This window comes from Staurois parvus, unplaced genomic scaffold (assembly GCF_062004578.1).
Source record: "Staurois parvus isolate SC_StPar_1 unplaced genomic scaffold, SC_StPar_1.0 ptg000249l, whole genome shotgun sequence".
NCBI lineage: Eukaryota > Metazoa > Chordata > Amphibia > Anura > Ranidae > Staurois > Staurois parvus.
Genome location: NW_028318045.1, coordinates 7,022,596 through 7,047,762, shown reverse-complemented (window position 1 = coordinate 7,047,762; position 25,167 = coordinate 7,022,596). Strand labels below are relative to the sequence as shown.

Sequence of the window (25,167 nt, the reverse complement as noted above, 5' to 3'; positions counted from 1 at the left end):
CTTCCCCCCCAGGGGTCACCAGGAGTGCCGCGGCTGTCACATGACACTGAGCTCACTGATCCCCAGCCAGACCAGTTGGCACCGGGGAGCTATATATATATATATATATATATATATATATATATATGTGTGTACTGTATGTGTGTGTTTATATATGTCTGTGTGTACAGGAGTGTATGTACAGTCAGGTCCATAAATATTGGCACATCGACACAATTCTAACATTTTTGGCTCTATACACCACCACAATGGATTTGAAATGAAACAAACAAGATGTGCTTTAACTGCAGACGGTCAGCTTTAATTTGAGGGTATTTACATCCAAATCAGGTGAACGGTGTAGGAATTACAACAGTTTGCGTATGTGCCTCTCACTTGTTAAGGGACCAAAAGTAATGGGACAGAATAATAATCCTAAATCAAACTTTCACTTTTTAATACTTGGTTGCAAATCCTTTGCAGTCAATTACAGCCTGAAGTCTGGAAGGCATAGACATCACCAGACGCTGGTGTAAATACATGCGTGTTTATATGCGTATGGTTGTACTTTACTTTTAATCCTGACTCCCTGTTCCTGTAGGATCTGAACGGATTTTTAGGGCTTGTATATAATACTAGCAAGGACCAATGATCCATGCTCAGATCGCTTTTAAGAGGCATTTGACAGGTGGTGAAGAGGCAATATGTTGCCTCCTCACCCTGTTTTAACCCTTAAATGCAGCATCACCACACCACAACCACGTGCAATGCACACAGTTGCAGAGTGGTTGCAGCGCAGCCCCATTCACCTGGGAGTATACTTCCAGCCACAACATGTGTACATCCCCAGATGCTGCCGCTACAGCTAAAGAGGGAGCAGTTGGGGATAGTAAAAATGCAGCTCAAGTGTTTGGTTTTTACTGTCCTCCAACCTCACATGTTAACAAGCCCTTGGTTCACATCTGTGTGGCTGTGTGCTGCGTATAGGGCAGCCCATTCATTTCATAGGTCTGCCCCGCAGAAACACAGGGATGGAATTCCCGACCTGGGTTTTTTTTTTTATATGCTGAAAACGCACCACATTTGCCAATGCATGGGGGTACCATTAAGAACTAATGATACCCCTGCATGTCTGCTAACGAGCAGTGTGTTTGTCTGTGTCAGGAACACATGTGATTTTGCGCACATTCTGCAATAATGTGAACCAAGCCTTAGACTGGGGTGCCTGAAGACTGAAAATACTTTTCAAGGGTGCCCTGACTGGTTAAAAGTTAAAAAACAGTGGTGCAGATAAAGGAAGGGCAGTATAACTAAAGGCAAAACTTTTTTTAAGTCTTGGATAGCGTGGAACACCTGTCGGGTTTTTACTGCTGTCTGTGTTCCTGTTAGGCAGATTCACTCTCTCTATATATCCTGTTTACTGGCATCACTGAGAGAGAAAGTTAAAGAAAATCCCAAATTTGGGATTGCCATTAGAACAAGAATAAAGGGCAAATCTTCCAATGGAGACATTAGTTTTGATGACCCTGGTAACAACCAGGGATTCCCTTGCTTCCTGTTGTGCTTATGGGACAAGAAATGAAGCGAAATCTCCTCAATGAGATGCACAGCTGACAGGGGTGAAAACTCTCCTGTACGCTATCCAACATGGAAAAAAAAAGTTTTGGCTTTAGTTTAAATGCATTGAAAACAACTTTCAAAATAAATTAACATGTTAATGCTTCTTTGAGATTTTAGTGATTGGCTATACACTGATCAGCTATAATATTATGACCATCCACCATGACCCATTAAGGCATGGACTCCACTAGACCTTTGAAGGTATGCTGTGGTATCTGACACCAAGCGGTCAGTAGCAGATCCTGTAAGTTGCGAGGTGAGGGCTCAATGGATCAGACTTATTTTTTCCAGCGCATCGCACAGATGTTCAATTGGATTGGGTTCTGGAGAATTTAGAGGCCAAGACAACACCTCAAACTTGCTCTTGTGTTCTTCAAATTCATCAAACCTGGCTGCCTTCTTCCATTGCTCTGTGGTTCAGTTTTGATGCTCACATGCCCATTGTAGGCTCTTTTGGCCGTGGACACAGATAAGCATGGGCACACTTACTGGTCTGTGACTATACAGCCCCATACACAACAAACTGCGGAGCACTGTGTGTTCTGACACCTTTCTATTGGAACTAGCATTAACTTTTTCATCAATTTGAGCTGCAGTAAATATTCTATTGTATCGGACCACACAGGCCAGCCTTCGCTCCCCATGTGCATCAATGAGTCTTGGCCACCCATGACCCTGATGCTGGTTTTCCTTCCTTGAACCTTTTCATAGGTCCTGACCGCTGGGAATCCACAACCCACAAGAGTTGCAGTTTTGGAATTGCTCTGACCCAATCATCTAGCCATTACAATTGGCCCTGGTAAAACTTACTCAAATCCATATCACATTTTTTCTGCTTTCAACACATCAGCTTTAGGGACGACATGTTCACTTGCTGCCTAATATATCCCACAGACTGTCAGATGTCATTGTAATGAGATAATCAGTATTATTCACTTAACCTTTCAGTGGTCATAATGTTATGGCTATTTGGTGTATATATCCTTTAACGAAAAGCAGAAAAAAAAGATTTTTTACCTTCTGCGTTTGTTTGATAATCATTAAATCACATGCAAAAATTAAAAAACAAACTGTTTGGGCTTAGATCTACTTTGATGGTTCTTTTCTAAGGGGCTTGTTATGGCTCTGAAGCCACCATGATCATATTTTCTCCTTTCATTTTCACTAACTTGATACGTGTTACCCCTTAAACTCCGTGTTACAATCTAGGTATACCAAATATATGTAATGAGGACCTATCGAAATTATCCAATCAATTTTTAACCAAGCAAGCAGGCCCTTTGTACTACATAGTTGTTGACACACCCATAGCAGCTTGTACAATCAGAATATAACATGGGTGGTAGACATAATGCACATTCTTCTTTGTCTTGGATGCTCACAGAACCATAGCTGAGCGCAGCATCTGAAGATTGTGGTCCTTCAAGTAATGCTGCAAGTCTCTGTCCTTCTGAGACTCCTGTTCTGCCTGCTGATAGAACTGCTCCAGCTTGCTGGAAATTCTGCGCTTGGCTCCCGACTGCAGCTGCTGATGCCGGCGCCACTCTTGGAGATCCACCTCTTGCTGTCTCTGCTGTGCTGCCAGCTGGCTACGTGCAATTTCCTGGAACAGCAAATGTTTGTATGAATCTTGTGCGTTTAATAGAACAAAAGATGGAGCTACCAGGACTAATACAAGGGGCAACAATGATTAAATAATTTAAAAAAAATTCAGGTAAAAGTATACACAAATTAAAGAAAATGAGCATTTATTATATTTTGTCAAAAGGTGAACTTATCTTTTAAAGTACAGAATATACAAACTCTTACCTTGTGAAACAATCCACTCCATTTAAAATAGAAATGGAAGGCAAAAAAATTTGTGTATAGATATAAAAAAGGTGTTTATATATTTTTTGTAAGTGATCACATCCCCTCTGTTCTCAGCTGCATAAGGAGCTTAGAGAGTGGGGGGAGGAGAAACAGAAGCACACTTGTCTTCCCAGTGAATGGCTATACAGGTGGGGGAGCGTGTCAACAGAAGTCTGATCACTGAAGGAGAGAACAGCTAGAGAACTGACCATGCTGTGCTCTCATGCCTAGTGTGGTCGGTTTTTAAATAGGATGCAGAGGGACTTGCAGGAACACCAGGGAATTCACACAAAGGAAGAAAATACAAAGAGAATAGGATATTTTTCCATACAGGTACACGGTACAACAGACACATATCAGGAAATGAAATGTTGGGTTTACATATTCTTTAAACAGTGGACAGTGCAGTCTCAAGTCAGACTTTTAGCTTGGAGAGGAGAGGGAGTAGAAGCAGTGGAGTGTCTGTAGAATTGTGAGTTTCTATTGATGCACACAGTGTACAGAATTCTGCAAGATAAAGGAGCCACCCTGAAACAGGAAAGCTGGGGCAGTAGTTATAGCCCTTGCCTAAACTGGAACATAGGGAAGGATTAAAATATAAACAAGCTGCATATTCAGTAAGCAATTAAATCCACAGCTTAATGTGCTTAAAAAGTTGAGTATCTAATATCACTTTCAAACTATTTCTGAATTGGTGGTGGTGATGGTAGTGATTTACTGGTATAGTAATGTGACCGTGTGTTAAACTCACCTTCTGTTTCACTTCTTGATCATGGAGCTTCTGGTTCTTCTCCACCTCTATACTTTCTCTCTGCTGCCGGTGGTCTCTCCAGTACTTCATTCTGTCCTCCTCTTTCCTCCACTCCCTCTCCATATCCTCATTTTTCTTCTTGCTCCTCTCTTCAGCCACTGACCTGCGGGTCTCAGTCTGTTGGACCTCTAAGCCCTCTTGGTTCTGTCTTCTCTCCAGGTCAAGCAGGATTCTTTGACCTGTACGTAGCCTAAACAATAGAATAGAATCTGTAAGACAAAACTCTGGAAAAAATAAGCCTAATACATAGGACATGGACCAATATTTCCTTCAGAACTGCCTTAATTCTTCATGAAGTAGATTCAGCAAGGTGTTGGAACCACTCCTCAGAGATTTTGGTCCATATTGAGCTACACCTGAGTTACTGTTGGCTTTCTATCATCTCAGACCAGTGTGCCCATTCACCTCTGACCTCATCAAGGTATTTTTGTCCACATGACTGCCGTTCACTGGATATTTTCTCTTTTTCAGACCCTAGGGCTGAATTTGCGTGAAAATACCAGTAGATCATTAGCTTTTGAAATATTTGAACCATCCTGGCTGGCACCAACAACCATGCCACATTCAAAGTTACTTAAATCCCCTTGCTTCCCCATTCTGATGCTCGGTTTGAACTTCAGCAGGTAGTCTTCACCACGTCTAGATGCCTAAATGCATTGAGTTGCTACCATGTGATTAGCTGACTAATGTGTGTTACCAAGCAATTGAACAGGTATACCTAATAAAGTGGCCGATGAGTGTGTATATATATATATAAATATAAAATAAAACACACATACCTCGCCATCACACCTATAAGAGCTTGTTGCATATCCATGGATGGATTTGACCCCCTCCCCTTCCGTTACTATTATAACAGCCTCCACTCTTCTGGAAAGGCTTCCCACAAGATTGTGAAGTGTGCCTGTGGGAATTTGTGCCCACTCACACATAGAGCATTTGTGAGATCAGGTACTGACAATAATTATACATGATGATGTAGCTGGCAATCAGTGTTCCATTTCATCCCAAAAGTGTTCAGTATCGTTGGAGTCAGAGTTCTGTGCAGGCACTTGAGTTCTTCCACTTTGTACTGGTCAAACAATGTTTTTATGGAGCTGATAGCCAGGACGCCACCTGCACACCAGAAGAAGGACCTGCCTCCTCTGCAGTGAAGAAGATAACAGTCTCTGGATTTTACCACCGATTTTGGTAAGTTAATTTTTTTTATATCAGGATTTTTTTAAAGCAACATAAGAAATTAGTTAGGTGGGGGATCTGCTTTAACAGTACTCTTTACTATAAACACAATAATTTGGTGAGGTGTCCCAATATGTTTGGCCATATAGTGTAGGTATGATGGTCAACTGTCCACAAATGTTTGGTCATACAATTTATGTCAACCATATACAGTATTCTACTTTGGCATTCCAATTGAAATATGAAGGTTGATTTATTAAAGGCAAATACACTGTGCAAGGCCATTTGCACCAGAGCTTAGTAAATGAGGGCAAGCTCTGCATATTTCCATCAACCAAATGCTATTATGTTTCTTACATGTGATTGGATATTCTTTCCAAGGTGAAGCTCCATCTCATTTACTAAGCTCTGGATCAAATGCCCTTGCAGAGTGCAACTGCACTTGAAAAGTGCACAGTCTATTTAACTGTACTAAATCAACCCCATGTTACAAGATGTCCATTGACCTACCAATGAATGAACTCTACTGTTAAGAATTAAAAGTTCTTGTATGGACAATTTGGTGCGTTACAATGAAGATACATGGCAACAGGAAAGAACAATCTGCACCCCTCTGCCCAGCAATTTCTGAAGGGGAGAAGTGGGGAGTGATGGCACTGAGGTTTCAAATACAAATTTTCAGCATAGAAAAGGAATATTGTATTCTCTTGCAAAAATAACCTAGCCTGTGGGACTTTTGAGTCTGACAGATATCCAATAGGGATGCATCTTATGTATCATTCATACTGTAAATGTAATGGCAGAAGTTGCTGGCAGCACATTTCCTACCTTCTGCTGTCTTGCAAGTTGACTTCTCTCTCTTCCATCTCCTTGAATTTCTCCTCCCTCCTCCTCTGTCTCTCTTCTGCTTGCATCCTCCATAGTTTGGACTTTTCTGCCCCCTTCCCGTCCCTCAGCTCCTGGTTACTCCTTGCTTTTGCTTCATAATTCTAAAGGAATTAAAAGGTTAACTATGGTACAATTGCAAAACAGCAAAGAACAAAATGATAGCTCAAGATGAGCAAAGTGAGAGTTCACACCATCCAAATGAATACAGCAATAGATAGTTTTCAGTGAGTCAGACGACTCATAGACTTGGATAATAAGAAAGTAAAGCACAAATATTGTGTGGCACTGCAAAGCAGGAAGGAGTATGTAATAATTACAAACTATACGTAAAACAAGGATTTTTTTATACATTAGCCTACACTGAAGTTTATTTACATTCAGCTTATCATTTGACAGTATAATACTTCTGAACACAAACAGTCACAAATAATCGTACCTAACACCAAGCAACCATAACAAAGGGTGAGAATTACTAAAACTGGTGCAATCAGCCTCTAACATCAGCTTGTTTAATAAACCTTTGGTAATAAAACCTGGTTACTATGCAGAGCTGTACCAGATTTTGCACTCTCCAGATTTAGTAAATAACTCCCCCCCTCCCCCCCCAAAGTGTTCTTTAGGGTAAGGCTAGGCTCACACATGTGCGGGTTGTTCCTGCTGCGGGTCCGCACCTGTTCCAGCAGCTGCAACCACCCACATAGAAAAATGCAGGCGATAAGTGGGGGTACCATTAATCCTAATGGCATCCCCACACACTGGTAAACACAGCGCAGGTTCCCCGCACTGGAAACTGCACTGCACTTGCTGTTTCCACGTGGGCCGTATTTTGAGAAAATGTGCAGGAAGCTTTTCTGTGCATTTTCTGGAGGCATAGCAGCCTGTGCAAATAGCCCTATGTAGTTCAGCTGTAAATAATGTAACTGATCACACTGAGCACAAGCCAAGTGTACAGCTGAATTGAACAGGCTGAAGTTAGAAGCTGATTGGTTACCATGCACAGCTGCACCAGATTTCACACTCTCCAGTTTTAGTAAATCTACCCCCTAATGTCACCTCTTCCCTCCACTGCAGCTAAATAGGCAGAAATTGTGCTTGATTAGCTGCTCCCCTGGCTACAGTGGCTAGGGAATGACAGCTCTGAACCCAGTAAGTGATCAAATGCAAGTTGTCTCTGAGTTCATAAGTCCAGACAAGCGTCTCCCATTCAGAATCCTGAAAAAGTTTACTGAAGTACTGGGCTCCCTGGGAATCATCACGGGTGGTGACAGGTGGGGTGGCATCACCATCTCAGTGCTCTACAGCATCCTGCATTTAGTTGTATCTGATTGATATGTTAAAAAAAATACCCTTTGATTCTGCCAGAAATCTTGCAAGCTGTGCTCTCTGTCTGTACTGACTGTTTTCAGTAACATTGTTTCTTTTTTTTTTTTCTATTTAACATTCTTTATTTATTGAAGAAGTTTTGTTTACTTACAAATAGGAATGCCTACAGAACAGTCACCAACTGTAGCATAGTCAAGTTGCACAATGAAACATTTTACAGAACGGTACAAAAACCTGTCAAACAGAAAGTTGAGAAGCCATCCTCAAACAATAAACTGAGACAGCAAAACATGGTAAAGAAGCATCCCATCTGTATGTGAATTTAAATAGCTATATATAGTAGAAGTATACCGAACGGAAAAAAAGAAAAGAAAAAGAGGAAAGTCGGAAACGGGTGAGGATTGAAAGGAAGATGAGGGGGAGGGGCGGGGGAGGCAAGGGACTGAAGAGGGTAGGATGAGACCTCAATCTCCTGAATGCATAATGGACTCATATTCAGTGGAGCAAATATAAGGGGTCCAATGGAACCACCTACTGCGGAATGTTTCTTCCTTGCCGCAAAGCCCAGCCATGGCACTTTCCATAGAATGAATATCCGCAATTCTGTTAAACCACATGAAGAGAGATGGAGGTCTCCTGTTTCCAGAGTGATGGTATGCAAACCCGAACAGCATTTATCAAATGCACCAGCAGAGAGCTTTTCTACCGTTTTCTCGAGAGGTCAGAGTGAAGCAGTAGATACCCGGCTGGGTCCTCACCTAGATCAAAGTCTATCAAATGTTTAATAGTCTCCCTAACTCATGACCAATAATTGGCCAATTTCCTGCAAGAACAAAAACCTTGGAGGAGCGTGCCCTCCACTTCCTTGCAGCGCCAGCAAATATTCGTTGCCTCCGGTAAAGGTGTTGTAACAAGGCTGGGACCTTATACCATCAGGTAAGCAATTTATAGCTCAGTTCTTGATATTTGCTCGCAGTTGAAGAGCGATGAGCAAAGTACAAAACATGATCCCTCTGTTCAGCCGAGAACTTCCTGCCGAGTTCTCGCTCACATTTAAGTAGGTATGGTGGTACAAAGGAGTCGGAGGGTCAACTTAGAACAGAAAGTGTCTTACTGGCAGGATTACCAAAAAAATATAAAAGAAAAAAGCCTGAAAAAAAAGAAAACTAGTGCAGCCACCACATCTAAGGTTTGGTAAGCTGCAATATATTACATTTTTGTTTTGGGGTTTAGATATGCTTTAAAGCAAAAGATAAATTAGCCACAAAATGTGCATAATTGGAATTTGATTATAATTTTATTTATCACTGTTTTTGGACTTTATTTGACACAATTGTTTTGCACGTTTTTATATATATTTTTTATGAGATGGACATTTTTGATTCATTTAACACTTTAGATGATATGAGATCTATATAAGCGCAAACCTATTTTATTTGACAAAATGCGCATAGCATAAATTATGATGTTATGATAACATTTTTGTGAATCAGGTTACATTGAAAATCAGCTGAAAACAGGCCAAAATAAGATATGCAAACTCAATTCACCCTTTGATGAAACATACTATATATGTGTATGAGCATAAGTTCCATTTATGTTTTTTACTTACCAGTTTGAGAGGAGTAGAACGAGGTCGGCGCTCAAGTAAAGCGGATTCCATAGCCTTTCGGTCCTCTTTCATTGCCTGATTTATATGTTCCAAGGTAGCCTGGAGATGTGTCATGTTGTTCAGCCTCGAGGGATTGTATGAGGAGGACACTGCATCATCTAACAAAGAAATAACTATTAACAATGTGAAGAGAATCCAACTTGTGTTCAGTCCATGGCTGGACTACTCTCTGACCACACAGACAGGTTGTGGGATAAGCCATAGACAGCAATAGGCAGTTGTTTTTTTTTTTTGTTTACAAACAGTTTTATTTTGCAAAAGTAGACTGTAAAACACCAGTACATTTTCAAGTGATACTTACAACAAAAACAAGGCACTTTTGAAAAGTACAATACAGAAAAGTATATTAATATAAGAAAGAGAGGAAATAGAAAAGAGTAGATTGCAAGTACATGAAATACGTAGACGATAAAGCAGGTTAAATGATACATCTGTCAACAGTATATGCCAGTCAACCTCCACTTGGAATGTTGTTAATTATGCAGTAAATGTCTATAATCCCTTCATGACTCCCATTTTTTATCAAATAAGTGCATCTTATCCATTAAGGTATAATGAATACGTTCCATAAGCATTACAGCATCAACTCTGTGTAAAACGGAGGCTAAGGGTACAGCATTGGATCTCCAATGTAAGGCAATAGCCCATAAAGTGGCAATACAAATAGTATGTATCAATCTCATAATGGAATCAGAGACCCCCGGGATATGAGCCCCCAATAAACAGGTCTGTATAGACAATCGTACCGGGATACCCGCCAGTGAGGTAGCCACCTCAGATATCTTGCGCCAAATCAAAGATATGGTCGGGCAATCCCAAAATATATGAACCAAAGTACCTGTGAGGCCACAGCCCTGGAAACATAAAGGGGACGTTTGTGAGAACAATACTTGTAGTCTTGAGGGGGTATAATAGGCAGTTGTTTTTTTAAAGCATGCCAGTTAGCTTTTGGGTTAAATGTTTATAAAATAATCATTCATCAGAGCATTCTTTCCTGCTACTATTGAGTTAACTAATTTTGTTTGAAAGCCCTAAAATTGTATCTGGTCCTGCTACTGCAGTGGAATATTAAACAATTTTCATTATGAACTAGAAATGCTAGGGGGTGTCAAAGTGATTTCTCAACAAAATAAAGCTTGGAGACATGGATGAGCAAGTTTGCATTGAATATTAAAAATCAGTTAAATAGAATTCTCAGTTTGTGGTGCTCAGATACAGTTGAGTTCTGCTTTAATTATGCAACTGTCTTATCTTCAGTAATAAATCTGTCTCAGAACTTTGCAAACAGTTGCACTTGGCTGCCCAGGAATACAGATGCACAAGTCAACTGTAAACTTGTTGCAGACAATTTGCCAAAGGAGATGCAACCTGATTTGCAACTAATTGTGTCACTAATTTGATTGATAAATATCTCCCATTATACTTTCCAGTTAAGGCAATTAGATCAGGTACCATTACATATACACACTCTAATTATGGAAACATAAAAAACACATAATTACCATTTGTTTTTTGTAACTCATATTTGATTGGACTGCTGTCTGATCTTAATATTCCTTCTGTCTGCATGTCTCTGTTAAAAACATGTTGCTTCTGTAAAAAAAAATAAAAACAAAATGAAGGTACCATGTCTGTAAACATTCTCATCTATCCTAGTCATAGTCAGGGGTGGACTGACCATTCGAGCACTCGGGCACTGCCCGAGGGCCCGGGGTCAGTAGGGGGCCCCATGAAATGCGCCTGGTACCTTTTATAGGCTTTTTTGGGTGTGCTTTGAGTGTGGGCAAGGACACAGCGGCCCCATGATCCCCTATTGCCCGGGGGGCCCCATGAGTTGTCAGTCCGCCCCTGGTCATAGTATAATTAGTAGTGGTTATTCACATTCACCTGTCATGTGATGCTGAAGATGTTTCACTGCTTATCCAAGTTGCTTTTTCAGTTATAGTGATTGTCAGGAACATAATTAATTGCTCCAGTCACATACCTGTATGAGGACAAGGGTGGCCTCATACACAATTCCCATGAGTCAAAGCCTACAGGGGAGATGGAGGACACAAGTGCCTTGGTGCAGGAACTGGTGAGTGAAACTCTAGAAGCTGAAAGACCATTCAGCACCAGTATCAGCAGAACTCTAAAAGGCTTACTTGGCAATAATTACTCAGAGGTTGTGTTTCCACACATGCACCGAGAGATGCGAACATGAACATATAAACATTTTTGGCCATCTATGCCTCCATGCCCAGGAGCAAGTACATGCACTTGCACATGTGCTTGTGCTAATGAATGAGTGGGTCACCTGGCAATATCTTCCTAATAGCATTACATACCAATCTTAATCCAATCATTATGAACCCAACTATTCATACTGTCAGTTGTGTAATTCAAACAATGAGCACATGTTCCAGACTTCCAGCCTTCAAGAGATGGGATTATGTAATTAAACAATATTGTTTCACAAACTGCAACACCTTCCATCTTGTTAATGGACAATCAAAACCTGCCTAGAAACATTTCAAGGTGGCTGGAAAAGGAGGAGTTACTTGTGTGGCTTTAAATGCTGGGATATGTTCCTGACATTCTTAAGAACTGAAAAAGCTACTTGGATTAGTAGTGAAATGTCTTTAGCATTACAGAACAAGTCCAGCTGAATGTGGCTACCTACTACTAGGTAGAAAATGGCAATATTTTTTCATAAAAGGGAATTCATATTTTTCATATCAAAGGTATTAATTTCAGATTTCTTTTTAATTTAGTATCTTGCAATGGAAATGAGGAGACGGACAGGAGTTTGTGTACAAATCGGATCAGTCTATGGTGATAACACTGCTCTTCTATAGATACAAGTTGTAAGTGTTGTCACCCTAGAACATGATGTGTATTACTGGCTGGATTTCCAGGTGAAATTTAAAGGGAAGAGAAACCTAAAAGAGAACAAATGCAGCCAACACATCCAAGGACTGATAAGTTACATTTTTACTTTTAGGTTTAAATACACTTTAGTCATTAATCAATCAATTTCTATTCACAGTATTCTCAACAATTCTGTACACCAGTTGTCTTCACTGGAAATATTAACATCAACAAAAAAGACACAGCAGATATTTGCTTAGGAAAGAACATCTGTGCTTACTTCCTCTGTAATATATCTGATTACTTACCGGCTTCTGTTGCTGGGATCCTGTCCTTTCTAGTATGACTCTCTTCTGAGGTTTTGCCCTCTCTTTTCTGTGGACAGTTTTTGGAGAAGCGTCTTGTTCAAGGTCCTTCTTCTTGTCCACTTTTTTGGCCAATTTCTCCTTAGGTGAAGTCATATTGTTGATGTGATTCAGGGAGTTTCTCAGAGCTGCCCACAGCTCCTCTGGCACATGGCACCTCTGGCAAACATCAGAGCCAGAAAGGCAATACAAACAGTTGTGGGAGCCGGATGTAAGACTTGCTTCTTCGGTCTGACACTGGGGGTTTTTATAGCCAGTTCCTATGAACGGGAACCCAGGGCAAGACTCCATCAGCTTCTTCCGAGCTTCTGCTGGGATGTGGAGTTCCAGAGTAATGCGGTCACTTAAATCCTGTGGGATCCAGATGGAGAGGCCAGCAGGAACTTGTTTGGTCTTTCCATTCCAAAATGCTACAAGAACTCCATTGCTATCAAAAGCTAGAGAGTATTAAAGGTGTTATTTTTATTAAGTAATTTTATTTATACATACTTTATTATTCAAATGGAACTAAAGTTCTTCAAGAAAAAACACTCGGAGGTGGAGTTTTTTTCTTTAGCAGAAGGGTATGCAAAGTCTCTTTTGCCACTAAACCTTTAGTCCAGTTCCTGGTAATGTTTTGCCTTTGGTGTATACTACAAGGTGAATGCGCTGTCTGTGCACTGTACATTTGGCATGTCAAGAATAGAGCCGAGTGCCAGGGACAGGGATGTAACTCCTGCACACATGCGCCAGTGCAGGACAAAGCAGTGTAGAAGAGATAGTGTACTGGAGTCCAGTTTATTTGTACAAGTGTACACAGTGTATGGCGATCTCTAAGTTGGAGGTCCACCTTACATTTGAGCTATCCCCAAAAGCAGCCTCCGTCTTGTCTCAGGGCATTGATGAGCATGACACAAGTAAAGGTACCTAATGTGCAGGGAAAGTCACCCAGTCTATGGTGCCTAGCGTAGCCTAGAAGAACCCTTCCTGAGGTAGGCCTCTTATGTTATCCACACTTGGTGGCAGTTAGCAAGATAAGTCCCACCTACCCACCCTACATACTGCTATCAAGGAATTAATTAAATACATTTTCCCTCACTTCCTGTTCTGCTGACAACAGTTTACTAGACAGGAAGTGAGAGAAACTCTCCAACAGCAAGACAGGAAAAAATAAAGATGCATTTTTAAGTAGAGTAAGGGAATGAGAGAACCATATCACTTTGTTTCAGTCTGTGTCTGTGTTGGAGATTTTCTCTCACCTCCTGTCTGCTTAAATACTGTTACCAAGACAGGAAGTAAAATGAATCTCTGACAGAGCCCCAAATAGCAGACAGGGGTTTCGATCCTTCTCCATTCTATCTAACACTAAAAAAAAAGTTTGGGGCTTGACAAACACTTGAGGACAGAAGAGAATGCAATGCTGTTCATCATATCCCATTGGAAGTTATAATCTAATAATAATTCTTGTTTCAACTACAAATAGTCTTCAAGCTTGTCTTTTTTTACTCCACCACAGATCTGAAGATGTTCTGAGCATTTCCAGTCTCAATGGCACTTGGCCTAAAGTGAACCTGTGATTTGCCTTCAGAAGACAAAACAACAGACTGACTTGAATTTCAGCTGCATATACAGAATTTACCGTATTTTTGCCTACGCTACTCGGTATGCACGGTGAAATTAAATGAAAAAGTTGGGTTTAAGAATTTAGTTAAAACAATAAACCATTGTCAGAACTAGAGATAACTGATGGTTGCTGGAATTATAAGGTCAATATATGAACCTCAAATAGAACAGCATAAAAATGCAGTGCCTAACAATATAAGTGGTTAAATAAAAATGTGCTTTTAAAGTGTTCATAAAAAAATATATATATATATCAAACAAGATAAAGCAATGCTTAAAATTGTTAATAAAAAAGATCACAGTGAAACAGTCTTATGTGAAATCTTCTAATAAAATTCTTCAATTGAAAGAACAATGGTGTCTTGATTCTTTAAATTCACCAGCATGAACATGTGCAGCACCAGGAGTGTCCTGTAACCAGCACTATGCACTCACCAGATATTAGGCTGCAGTTATCCATGCAACTAATCACACATATACACAGAAGATGACTTAACTCCTCCAAAGTAGACAAAACACAATCTTCCTCCATAGTAGGGATTACCCAAAGAGTTATAAGGCACTATGTGGGAAAAGCCACTCACGTAATAAAACCACAAAGTAAAAGCTCATATAGTGTAGTATTTTATTAAAAGAGGGCAGTGAAGCTCAATATAAATAAAAAACTAACTAATATTGCACAATATTCCAATTCAGTAGTGATAAAACCACAATAGTTTTGCTCCAGGAGGATCAAACAATAGGAATTGCACAACAAACACTTACAAAGATGGTGTGACGTCAGCATGTAGCTTTGCCCCAACGCGTTTTGTGCAAAGGCACGTCTTCAGGAGATTGCAGCGTAGTTGCATAGTTTGTAATATAGTTAGTGATATACTACTACTTATAATATTATATATTATATTAGAAAAAAATGTGGCCAAGCACTACTCACCCAACTCATTCTCCAACGGCTGTTCCCAGCATTTTTCCTTCATCCAGCACCGCTCTCTTTCAGGATAAATGATGGCTAGCATCATTCAGTCCAATTCCTGTGAGTATTTTTGGTCTTACAAAATGTACTATTTTTCTACCACTGCCTTTACTATTTTACTACCAAAAGTGTTAAACAAATTAACATTATTATCCAATTTCTATATTGCTATATTTGTTATTTTGTAATTTTAAGGTCCCTTCTTTACTCTTAACAAAGAGACTTGTGACAATACTCCTTCTTGCTTTTAAAATAAAGAAACAAAGCAATACCCAGGCCTCTTTCTCTGTTCTCTGCTCCTCTTAAAATGGTTCCAGGTCCGTACTGCTCCATACTGGTATCTAGTGGAGCCAACACATGATCTCCAGGAATTAAAGGCCTCCATCTTGCATCTTCATAATGGATGATGTCACAGACTGATGTCTCCTGCATACGGAACTGAGCTTTTCCCTTAAGAGTGCGACATTTTTCAAACTCCACAAGAAAACGCTCCGGGAAGCCCTGAGTGGTAAAAGAATGCAGAGGGACAGAAGAATAGGTTTTATCGTTAAGCAAGGAGGATGGAGAAGTTCTGAGATCACCTGCAAGTCAGGTTTAATCTGGAGAATAAACACAGTTCTATGACTTACCTCCACATCATAAGCAATGTGCCCCATGTAATACAGTCCATCTCTGTCCCTGCGAGCCAGGACTCGAGCCCCTCTCAGAAGACTCAAAGCTGCTGGAGTCTTGGTCATTTGGGCTGATTTTGATAAATAAAGTCCTTGAGTTTCTTTGCAGGTCACACTGCAGCTGGGTGGTGGACTGCAAAATATATATGTTTAGTATTTTTAGAAATTTGTCATCAGAGGGCACATCTATCATTAAAAAATCGAATTAAAACAGAACTATGTGTTTTTATCTTCTATCTTTCATTTGCAAAGCTTAACTAAACAAGCTGAAAATAGAACCTGGATGGTTGCCTTGCACAGCTGCTCCAGATTCTGTCTGCTCCAGTTTTGATACATTTTCTTATGTTTTTGTTTTGACCAGAGTTGGGCTTCAATTAAAAATCTAAATACTCAAATTTTATATCAAGTATATAGTCAATTTTACCTGCCAAAGGATTTGTATTTATTTTGTATTTCCCTTCAGTCCTGATTTAAACAGCACAGCCCTGTCTGGAGCCCTGCAGTTAAAGTGGTTGTAAACCCTTACATATACTCAGGGGCGTTCCTAGGGTTGGTGTCACCCGGTGCGGTAAAACTTGGTGTCACCCCTCCGACGATCCCCACAGGATGGATCGGATCTGCGGATTGAGCATAATGGATCGGAGTCCAAACCATTGTGCTCCCCAATCTGCAGATCCGATCCATCTTGCGGGGATCATCGGCTTGCAACCTTTACGGGGTTAACTGATCTTTCAACACCGGTCCAGTCCCAGATCTTGCACAGCCTTACCTAGATCAGTTAATTCTGTATAATTTACAAGCCAACGATCCCCGCAAGATGGATTGGATCTGTGGATTGGGGAGCATAATGGATTGGACTTCGATCCATTATGCTCAATCTGCAGATCTGATCCATCTTGTGGGGATCGTCGGCTTGCTTTAAAACTTTCCTTTTTGTGGAGCTCGTGGAGAGGGTCCGATGTCACCCCGTGCGATAGGTGTCACTCGGTACGGCGCGCAACCCCCACACCCACCTAGAGATGCCACTGCATATACTCATTGAAGTGACTAGCATTAGAAGATACACAGAGATGAAAAAAATCCTCTTATGTAAGTTGTACTTGCTTATCTGCAGCCCTCTCTTCTCTACATCCATTCAAATCCAGAATTTACACAACTTGTGCGAGCTTTTAGAAAGCAGGTAGCTGAAGTTATACTCTGCAGAGCTCATTGTAGGGAAGGGACACACCCTCCTTCATGCAGGACACAGGAACGGAGCTGAGGTTGTCAATCACAAGCTGTGTGCTGGACTTACCTCCTCCTTCACCTTTTTTCTCTTGGTGTCAGGAAAACTTATCAGAAGTGACTCGTGCAGATATCAGAGGAACAAGGCAGCGGACAGACACTTAGGGGTTTATTTACTAAAGCTGGAGAGTCCAAAATCAGACTCCCTTCTGCATAGAAACCAATCAGCTTCTAACCTCAGCTTGTTCAATGAAGCTTTGGCAATGAAACCTGGAAGCTGATTGGTTTCTATGCAGAAGGGAGTCTGATTTTGGACTCTCCAGCTTTAGTAAATAAACCCCTTAGTGCTCTAGATTCTAGATTGAGGCAAGTACACACCATAGAGGGATATGCTTTGTTCATATTTCATGTCAGCGGTTTACAACCACTTTAATTAACACTTAAAGGCCTTGTACCTCTCTCAGTCTGTGACTGAACAGTGAAAGGAGAAGCAGCACAGTGATGAACTCTCTGTCACTCTGCTTTCTCCTCCTCTGAGCTTGCTTCTTGTGAATACATGAACAGATCGGCTTCTTGTGCTGCTTCTTTCTCTCACACTCCAGCCCCACTGTACAGATAATGAGCTCACCTCTCTGTCTCTCTGTTCTTTCCTACTATCCTGGTGCTTTCTGTTAGAACATGAGTACTGCAGCACAACTGACTGGCTCCTTGTTCTGCTTATTCTAAGTCTGAGCGGTGCTGTACTGGGACTGCTAGAGGCTGGTACCAGGTCAAATACAGATACTTACACTGCTTGGATTTAAAAAAAAATACATTTATGAAGTATTAACAAATACAGAGTTGCATTAATTTGTTTTTTTTTCTGTATATCTGTCTGGAATCCTTCTTTCAATAATATATAGCTAAAGAGGTAGACATACCGGAGCTCCAGAGAGTGAATTGTAGAGGCAGTGCAGGGTGAAGGGGTACGACAGCAGTGACTCATGTTTATAATCTCAGTGCTTTTTATCTAAAATCCGAAACACACAAATATTGATTTACTGTTGCAGTCTCTAAAAAAATGTTATGTAGCAATTCTAAACAAAGCCATCACTTTGATCACTTAAAAGCCAATACATTTTTAGTTTTCGATAGAGTAGTGAGGGGTTAGACCCCCAGTCAGGTTTTTAACTGCTGTCTCTGTGTCTGTTGGAGACATACATCCCTTATTTGTCCTGGTCACCATTGTCACTGTGTCAGAAATTATACATATGTCGCTTGCAACAGGAGGCAAGGAGAAATCTTCCAATGTGCTGGTGACTGAAACTATCTAAAAGGGGAAAACCCCTCACTTTGAAGAGATTTCTTATTTCCTGTTGTGTCTCTGTAACAGGAAATGAATAGAAATCTCCCTAATGGGAAACAGACAGCACAAAGAAAACTGAGCAACGTTTTAGTTATTTCCTACATTAAAAAAATGAAAAACCTTTGACTAGAGACACACTTAGGATTATCAAAACATACACACCTATAACATAAATATTCTATATGTTTGTATTATCTGTGTTAGGCTGGCTATAGACGGGTCGTTTATCGGCCGAATTGTCGGCCGACAAATGAAAAATCGGTCGTTGCTGGCAGCGATGCTGCCACCAATGTCCACGAAAAACAGATGTTTTTCGTGGATTTTCCAGCATGATCGATAATACAAAACGAGAAAATCTGTGAAAAATGGCCGACGGGCTGGCCCAACTAACGGCGTGAATATTGGCCGATTTTTCATGCGGACGAAATTTCGGCCGATAAACGACTCGTCTATGGCTTGCCTTACTCATCCTTGTCTGTATTATATTGTACAGCACAGCACTTGATGTTGGTGCTATATAAACCCAGGATAGCAGAAAAACCTGGCACCACTTCTAATCTCTCCCCACTCTAGACAAAACGAAACAAAAACATAATTGACTGGAGGGACTGTACCTTATCTGCCAATGGGAGAAAGGACTTTATAGGGAATCTTAATGCAGGGGCTTCCTGATCATGTGATCACTGTGATTGGCTGTCACAGTGATCACATAATCAGGAGCCAATCCTACTGGCTCCTGACTGTCTTAGTGCACTAACGTAGTAAACCAAGAATTTATTATGAAGCATAAAATTGCATACTCACAAACCAAAGGGGGATAAAAACAGACAAGAAGAGTCCATAATGACAGTCCAAATTGACTGCCATTATGGACTCTTCTTGTCTGTTTTTATCCCCCTTTGGATTGTGAGTATGCAATTTTATGCTTCATAATAAATTCTTGGTTTACTACGTTAATGCACGAAGAGAGTGCGCCCTGTTTTGCTGCACCTCTACAAATGACAGTTTCAGTTATCCTGGTCTGCATGAAGATTTGAGCGATGGTTGCATTTGTTCATTTGGCTCCTTACTGTAAACAATAACTGGGAGCTGTCGGTGACATGCAGAGGCAGATTGACAACTCATGGGGCCCCCGGGCAATAGGGGATCATGGGGCCCCTGTGTCCTTGCCCAAACTCAAAAAAGCCTATGAAAAAGGTACCAGGGGCATCTCATGGGGCCCCCTACTGACCCCGGGCCCTCGGGCAGTGCCCGAGTTCCCAAATGGTCAGTCCGCCCCGGTGACATGATAGTCACAGTGATGAAGGTGAGTGAATAAGCGTCTACAGCATAGAAAAGGAATGCTGGCCGTATGCATATATGTAGCAGTACAGCATTAAATCCCATAGCCACGCTGTCACGTACATATGTATGGCCGGCAGGAAAGGGTTAATTCAAGGCAAATTCCCAAACATTCATGCTGACCATTCCCCTAAAACATTTTCCCTTGGTGTCCATTCCTGTAACTTACCATACTGGATGGTCCGAGAGGCTTTAGATTTATCTCACGGAAGAACCCCTCTGTCTTTCTGTCACTGGGCTCTTCTGTTAGATACACCACATTTACAGCACAAGCCCTCTCATTCTGGGCTAGGTAACTGTAGATATCAGTCAGCACACTGGGTGGTAGGGCGTCTATCACTAAGTATACAGCTTTGCACGCTGGATCCTCTAACGCTGCAGCCAAGGCACCAGTAGGGTTGGCTCCTGACCCACAAGCCAGACCCTGAGTCCATGAAACAGCTTGGGCCACAGCCTCTGGTCTCCATGTCACAGCACAATCGCACCACTTGCTAATCTAGCAGAAAAAAAAGTTAAAGATAAAAAATGATTAAACTGAGACATCATTGCAAAGGAAAAAGTATGGTCTTATCAGTTTTTTTTTAATCTATGCATGAAGATCAGCTTGAAATAAATAAATGTAAGATTATAAAAGTCTTTGTTACTACTGTATGTATAGATTGCAATTATATCTGAACATGGAAGCAGCCATATTTGTTCATTACATAGGTTCTCCTTCCTGCGTTGCAATGCTATACAGTACTTATGCTTAACTGCTCCTTCTCACAATGGAAGATTATGAGTCTGCACACTCAATGAAGACACAGCACTCCCTGTGCGGCTGATATTTTATCTCAATGGTTGCTCAAGCCCAACTGCAGGCTCTCCCTGCAGACAATCAGATTACCTCCTCTTCTTCTTTGCATCTTCTGCAAAGGTGGTCGGTTTTCAATGATATAGGGAGCATGCTGAAGTCAAGATGCCACAGTCACTATGCCTCAATAAATTGATTGCAAGGTGCCTTAGTTACACTCACTCAGGGGTGGGTCCATGATGCCCTGTACTCACAGTATCTCCTCAGTCTTCCAGGTTGAAAGATGGTGGACTGAGGACATCTTGTGGCAGAGAAGAGGAACTGGAGAGTACCATGATGAATAATGGTGAGTACAGCTGCAGCTTTTTTTTAATGCTTTTTTTCAAATAACACTGGATGTACAAAGTAACCATACAATAGTGTAAAGTGCAAAAAAAACCATAGTGACCATGGTTGATTAAAGAATGAAATCTAATCAGTTAAGAAAAAATGAAATTACAGTATGATGTCACAAGAAGTGTTTAATAGACAGAGTGGCATCTTATACATTCAACATAGTTTACTAACTGCCCATTGGGTGTTCAGGTGGATAAAGAGTTGGAAGAGCCAGGAGTACTAGTGAAGAGCATCATGATGTCCCTTAGGGGTTGATTTACTGAAACTAGAGAGTGCAAAATCTGGTGCAGCTGTGCATGGTAGCCAATCAGCTTCTAAGTTCAGTTTGTTCAATAAGCCTGGGTTCACATCAGTGCGTTGCGGTCAATCCCATGTGATTCGCACAGGAACTGCACCACATTCCTGGACAAATCACATGCGATTTGTATGCGGTGCGATTGGAGCCATACATTTTGTATGGCTCTATTTGCACCGCACCTGCACCAAAAACATGCAGGACCCTTTTTTGGTCCACACTAGAATCGGATCGCATAGGTATTCACACCCATGCGATCTGATTCTGCACATCGTACCGCGTTTTGTGGACCGCTTTCGGGGTGTTGTTTACATACACACCCGCAGCGGTTCGCACGAACAGGGTGCGATTCTGATGCGGTGCGGAATTCGCACAGAAAACGCTGAAAATTTTGCACCGCATCAGTGTGAACCAGGGCTTAAGCTTTGAATAAAAAACCTGAAAGGTGATTGGTTTCTATGCACAGCTGCATCAGATTTTGCACTCTCCAGTTTTAATAAATCACCCTCTTAGGCAGGCCATAGACAGAGCAAAAACAGGCCGTTTTTTTTTTTAAAAATGAAAAATCGGTCGTTCAATCGGCCGACATTACCACCATTGGTAAAAAAAAAAAATCGGCTGATTTTCGTCCCGTCTACGGCCGGCAAATATAATAGTGGTGTCCCTGCAGAGAGCTCCGCTATTATATTTGACATTAAAAGTATAGCAAAGTTGCAACATTGTATCTATTTGTATCCATTTCGGATACAGATGTTTCTATTCGGATACAAATAGATACAATGTTGCAACCGCAATACTTTTAAATGTCAAATATAATAGCGGAGCTCTCTGCAGGGACACCGCTATTATTTTTGACATTTAAAAGTATTGCGGTTGCAACATTGTATCTATTTGTATCCAAATAGAAACATCTGTATCCGAAATGGATACAAATAGATACATATGTTCTTCTTCTTTTTCTTTGTCTTCATCTTCTTTTTCTTTTCCTTCTTCTTGCAGGTCACGGCTCATGCGCATTTTTTTTAATCGATAAAATGATCGGCCGATTTGCCCATCATTGCCGTGAAATTCGGCCGATTGACAAAATCGGCCGTTTTTTTTCCAACGTGACCTATTAAAAAAATGTGTCAAAATCACGAAAAACGGCTGACAAATTCACCCACTAATGATCCGAAAATCGGCCGATTATTCTTTTGGACGAATTTTCAGCCGATTTTTGACCCATCTATGGCCTGCCTTAGTGGCAAGAAGCAGTCAGTCTTCTGTAACTATGGACTGGGAGGTCACTATGTCAGGGTATGGACATGCCCACAATTAGGTGGATGGATGGGAAGCACCTGGGATAGGTGAGAGGAGAGGAAATGAAGATCTGGAAGGCTGTAATGCATGGGGTGTAGGGAGAAAAAGAAGGGTTGGGAAGAAGTGTGACATTGGTCCTCAGCCCACAGAGTAAGTTGAAGTGGGGGGAATGGACTATCAAGACTGCAGAGGAGTAAGGAAGATAGTTTTTATTAATTGCTGGGCGGCATTTATAATACAAAAAAAACAATAGCAGCGAGTTAGACTTTGAGCATCTAGAATGAGCCACTGTATTAGGTAATCTACCTGGCCTCACATGACTAATCACTTCATTTACTCAAATAAGGGCAATGTAAATCAGCACGACATGTAAAAATGTGAAAATCACACAAACAGTTGTTTTAAAGTAGATGTAACCACTATTTGGATGTAATTAACTGAACTACATGGGTACCACCTTTTAAGATCCCTCCTAGACTGTAAGCTCGAAAGAGCAGGGCCCTCGAACCCCTCGTATATTGTTTTGTTACTGTATTATCTCATGTACTGTCCCCCACTATATTGTACAGCGCTGAGCAAACTTTTTGGCGCTATATAAACACTGCATAATAATAATAATAATAATAATAATACCCCTTCATTTCCAAGCCATTTTTTCCATTTTCAGTGCTGATTGTTTTTTTGACAACTACTCATACAACCAATAACACAACACTGTACCCAAATGTACTTTATATCAGTTTCTATAGACAGATAAAGATTTCTTTTGATGGTAGTGTATAACATTTTGTATACAGTGCAGCAGTCAGGACTAGGCAATGCACAGAAGAGCTTGAACAATGGTCCCTGAGTTAGTTCCCCCTTGGTGGGGGATGCTGGTTAGTGCCTCCATAACTGTTGCTGGTCAATGATGTTTTTCCCCTATTACATTGGTCATCACTGTGCCGGCTCTGTGGTCTAAATGTCCCCTTGCTGCTTTGTGTGTCCACAGGGAAGGGCTGTGTTTACATTTTTTGTTTACCCTTGTGATCACTGTAATTGGTTCACAGCAATCACAAGGCACAGAGCTACTAGGATTTTTTTTAAATGTTGCGGTAGTGGTTCTAAACTCCAAAAAAATATTTTTTTTTACATTAATTCACTATCTGCATTAAAATAAAAAAGAACTCCCCACTACCTAATCTATCCACCCCCATCTCTAAACACTTACCTAATTGAGTCACTGATCTGCACTGTCCTGGCTCTAGCACTGCTCCTCTCACTTCCTGCTCTCACAGTAGACACTGAAACAGGGGCGGACTGACCATTTGGGAACTCGGGCACTGCCCGAGGGCCCGGGGTCAGTAGGGGGCCCCATGAGATGCCCCTGGTACCTTTCATAGGCTTTTTTTGGGTGTGGTTTGAGTTTGGGTGAGGACACAGGGGCCCCATGATCCCCTATTGCCTGGGGGCCCCATGAGTTGTCAGTCCACCCCTGCACTGTAAGCAACAGGAGCCAGAGGCTCCAGCGAGGATGGAGCAGGGCGGTGGCTTATGGCACTCTGTCTGTCTATGGACACACACAGCCCGGCTTGAGAATATGCCTGCACAGGTGCCCCCTGGTTTGCTAAGGGGGCACCCAGAGTAGGGAGAAGCGGACAGCGTCAGCAGGGGATAGAAAAAAAGGACATAAGGGACTGCTCTGGGGAATATTGTTGCACAGATCAGGTAAGTATAACACCTTTTTTATTCTAGTAAAATGAAATGTAACCTTTTCTATCACTTTAAGGTGGTTAAGCACAGTGTTCCATAAATAATAGCTTTTTTCAGTCAATTCCTCTTTATGCTCACTGCTGCACATGATGTCTCTGGACTGGCTTCTTGCTAGTGACACCAATAGTCTATGCCCGTGAATGGAGGAGGGAGGTGGGAGCACTTACCACATGGGAGAAATGGATAATATTGAATGCAGTTGCTCGGAACCCATGGATCAGACTATACAGTGCTTTACAGACATATTCCTTTAGGAGATTTAACTTCACAGGGTCTCCATCCAGGGCACCCAGTACAAAGGTGACTCCACCTGAATAGCCGTCATAACATGGAGACCAGCAGCAGCTCGAGTGGTGTGGAGCAGACATGACTCCTGATAAGAGAACAAAACTATATCCGTAATTATGACAGCTTAGTAAATACCATCTAATACTCACAGATTGTCTCTATGAGGACAGTGAAAACACAACAATATACAACACACACAAATACGACACAATCCTTTGTTCGCCAAACATTCTTTGCCAGTATCACTAACCTCTTACAGCTGCATGAGATATCAAAATATTATAATTATACAGGATTTATACAGTGCCAACAGTTTATGGAGCACTTTGCAATATAATGAGAGACAGACCTACACCTGAGAGATTACACTATAAATCTAAATACATTAATAATATTAATGTAAATTAAATAATAAAATAAAAAATACAAATGTGTATGTATTTTATTGTCTGCAATAAATGAATCGTATTAATAGAAATTAAATAATAACATACAAATACAACTTTGTATGTATTTGTATTTTCAGCACATTGTCCAGCAGGTATTTGCAATTGTTGGAAACAATAACTTTATACAACTCTATAAGATATGTTTAATATACAGTATGTTTGTTATTATTATTAGAGATGAGTGAATCCTGGGTTCAGCTT

General features: G+C 41.0%; 1 protein-coding gene across 1 annotated transcript; it reads right to left on the bottom strand.

Moving 5' to 3' along the window:
- Positions 1-279: 279 nt before the first annotated feature.
- Positions 280-24,597, bottom strand: LOC149459732 (uncharacterized). Its single transcript, XM_089680712.1, has 11 exons — positions 24,397-24,597; positions 19,864-20,190; positions 17,929-18,017; positions 15,743-15,917; positions 15,386-15,614; positions 12,482-12,975; positions 10,826-10,916; positions 9,264-9,421; positions 6,269-6,429; positions 4,202-4,451; positions 280-3,202 (listed from the first exon to the last, which is right to left on the bottom strand). Exons 1-11 carry the CDS (start codon positions 24,595-24,597, stop codon positions 2,978-2,980), a joined length of 2,400 nt encoding a protein of 799 aa, XP_089536838.1. The 3' UTR covers positions 280-2,977.
- Positions 24,598-25,167: the final 570 nt, after the last annotated feature.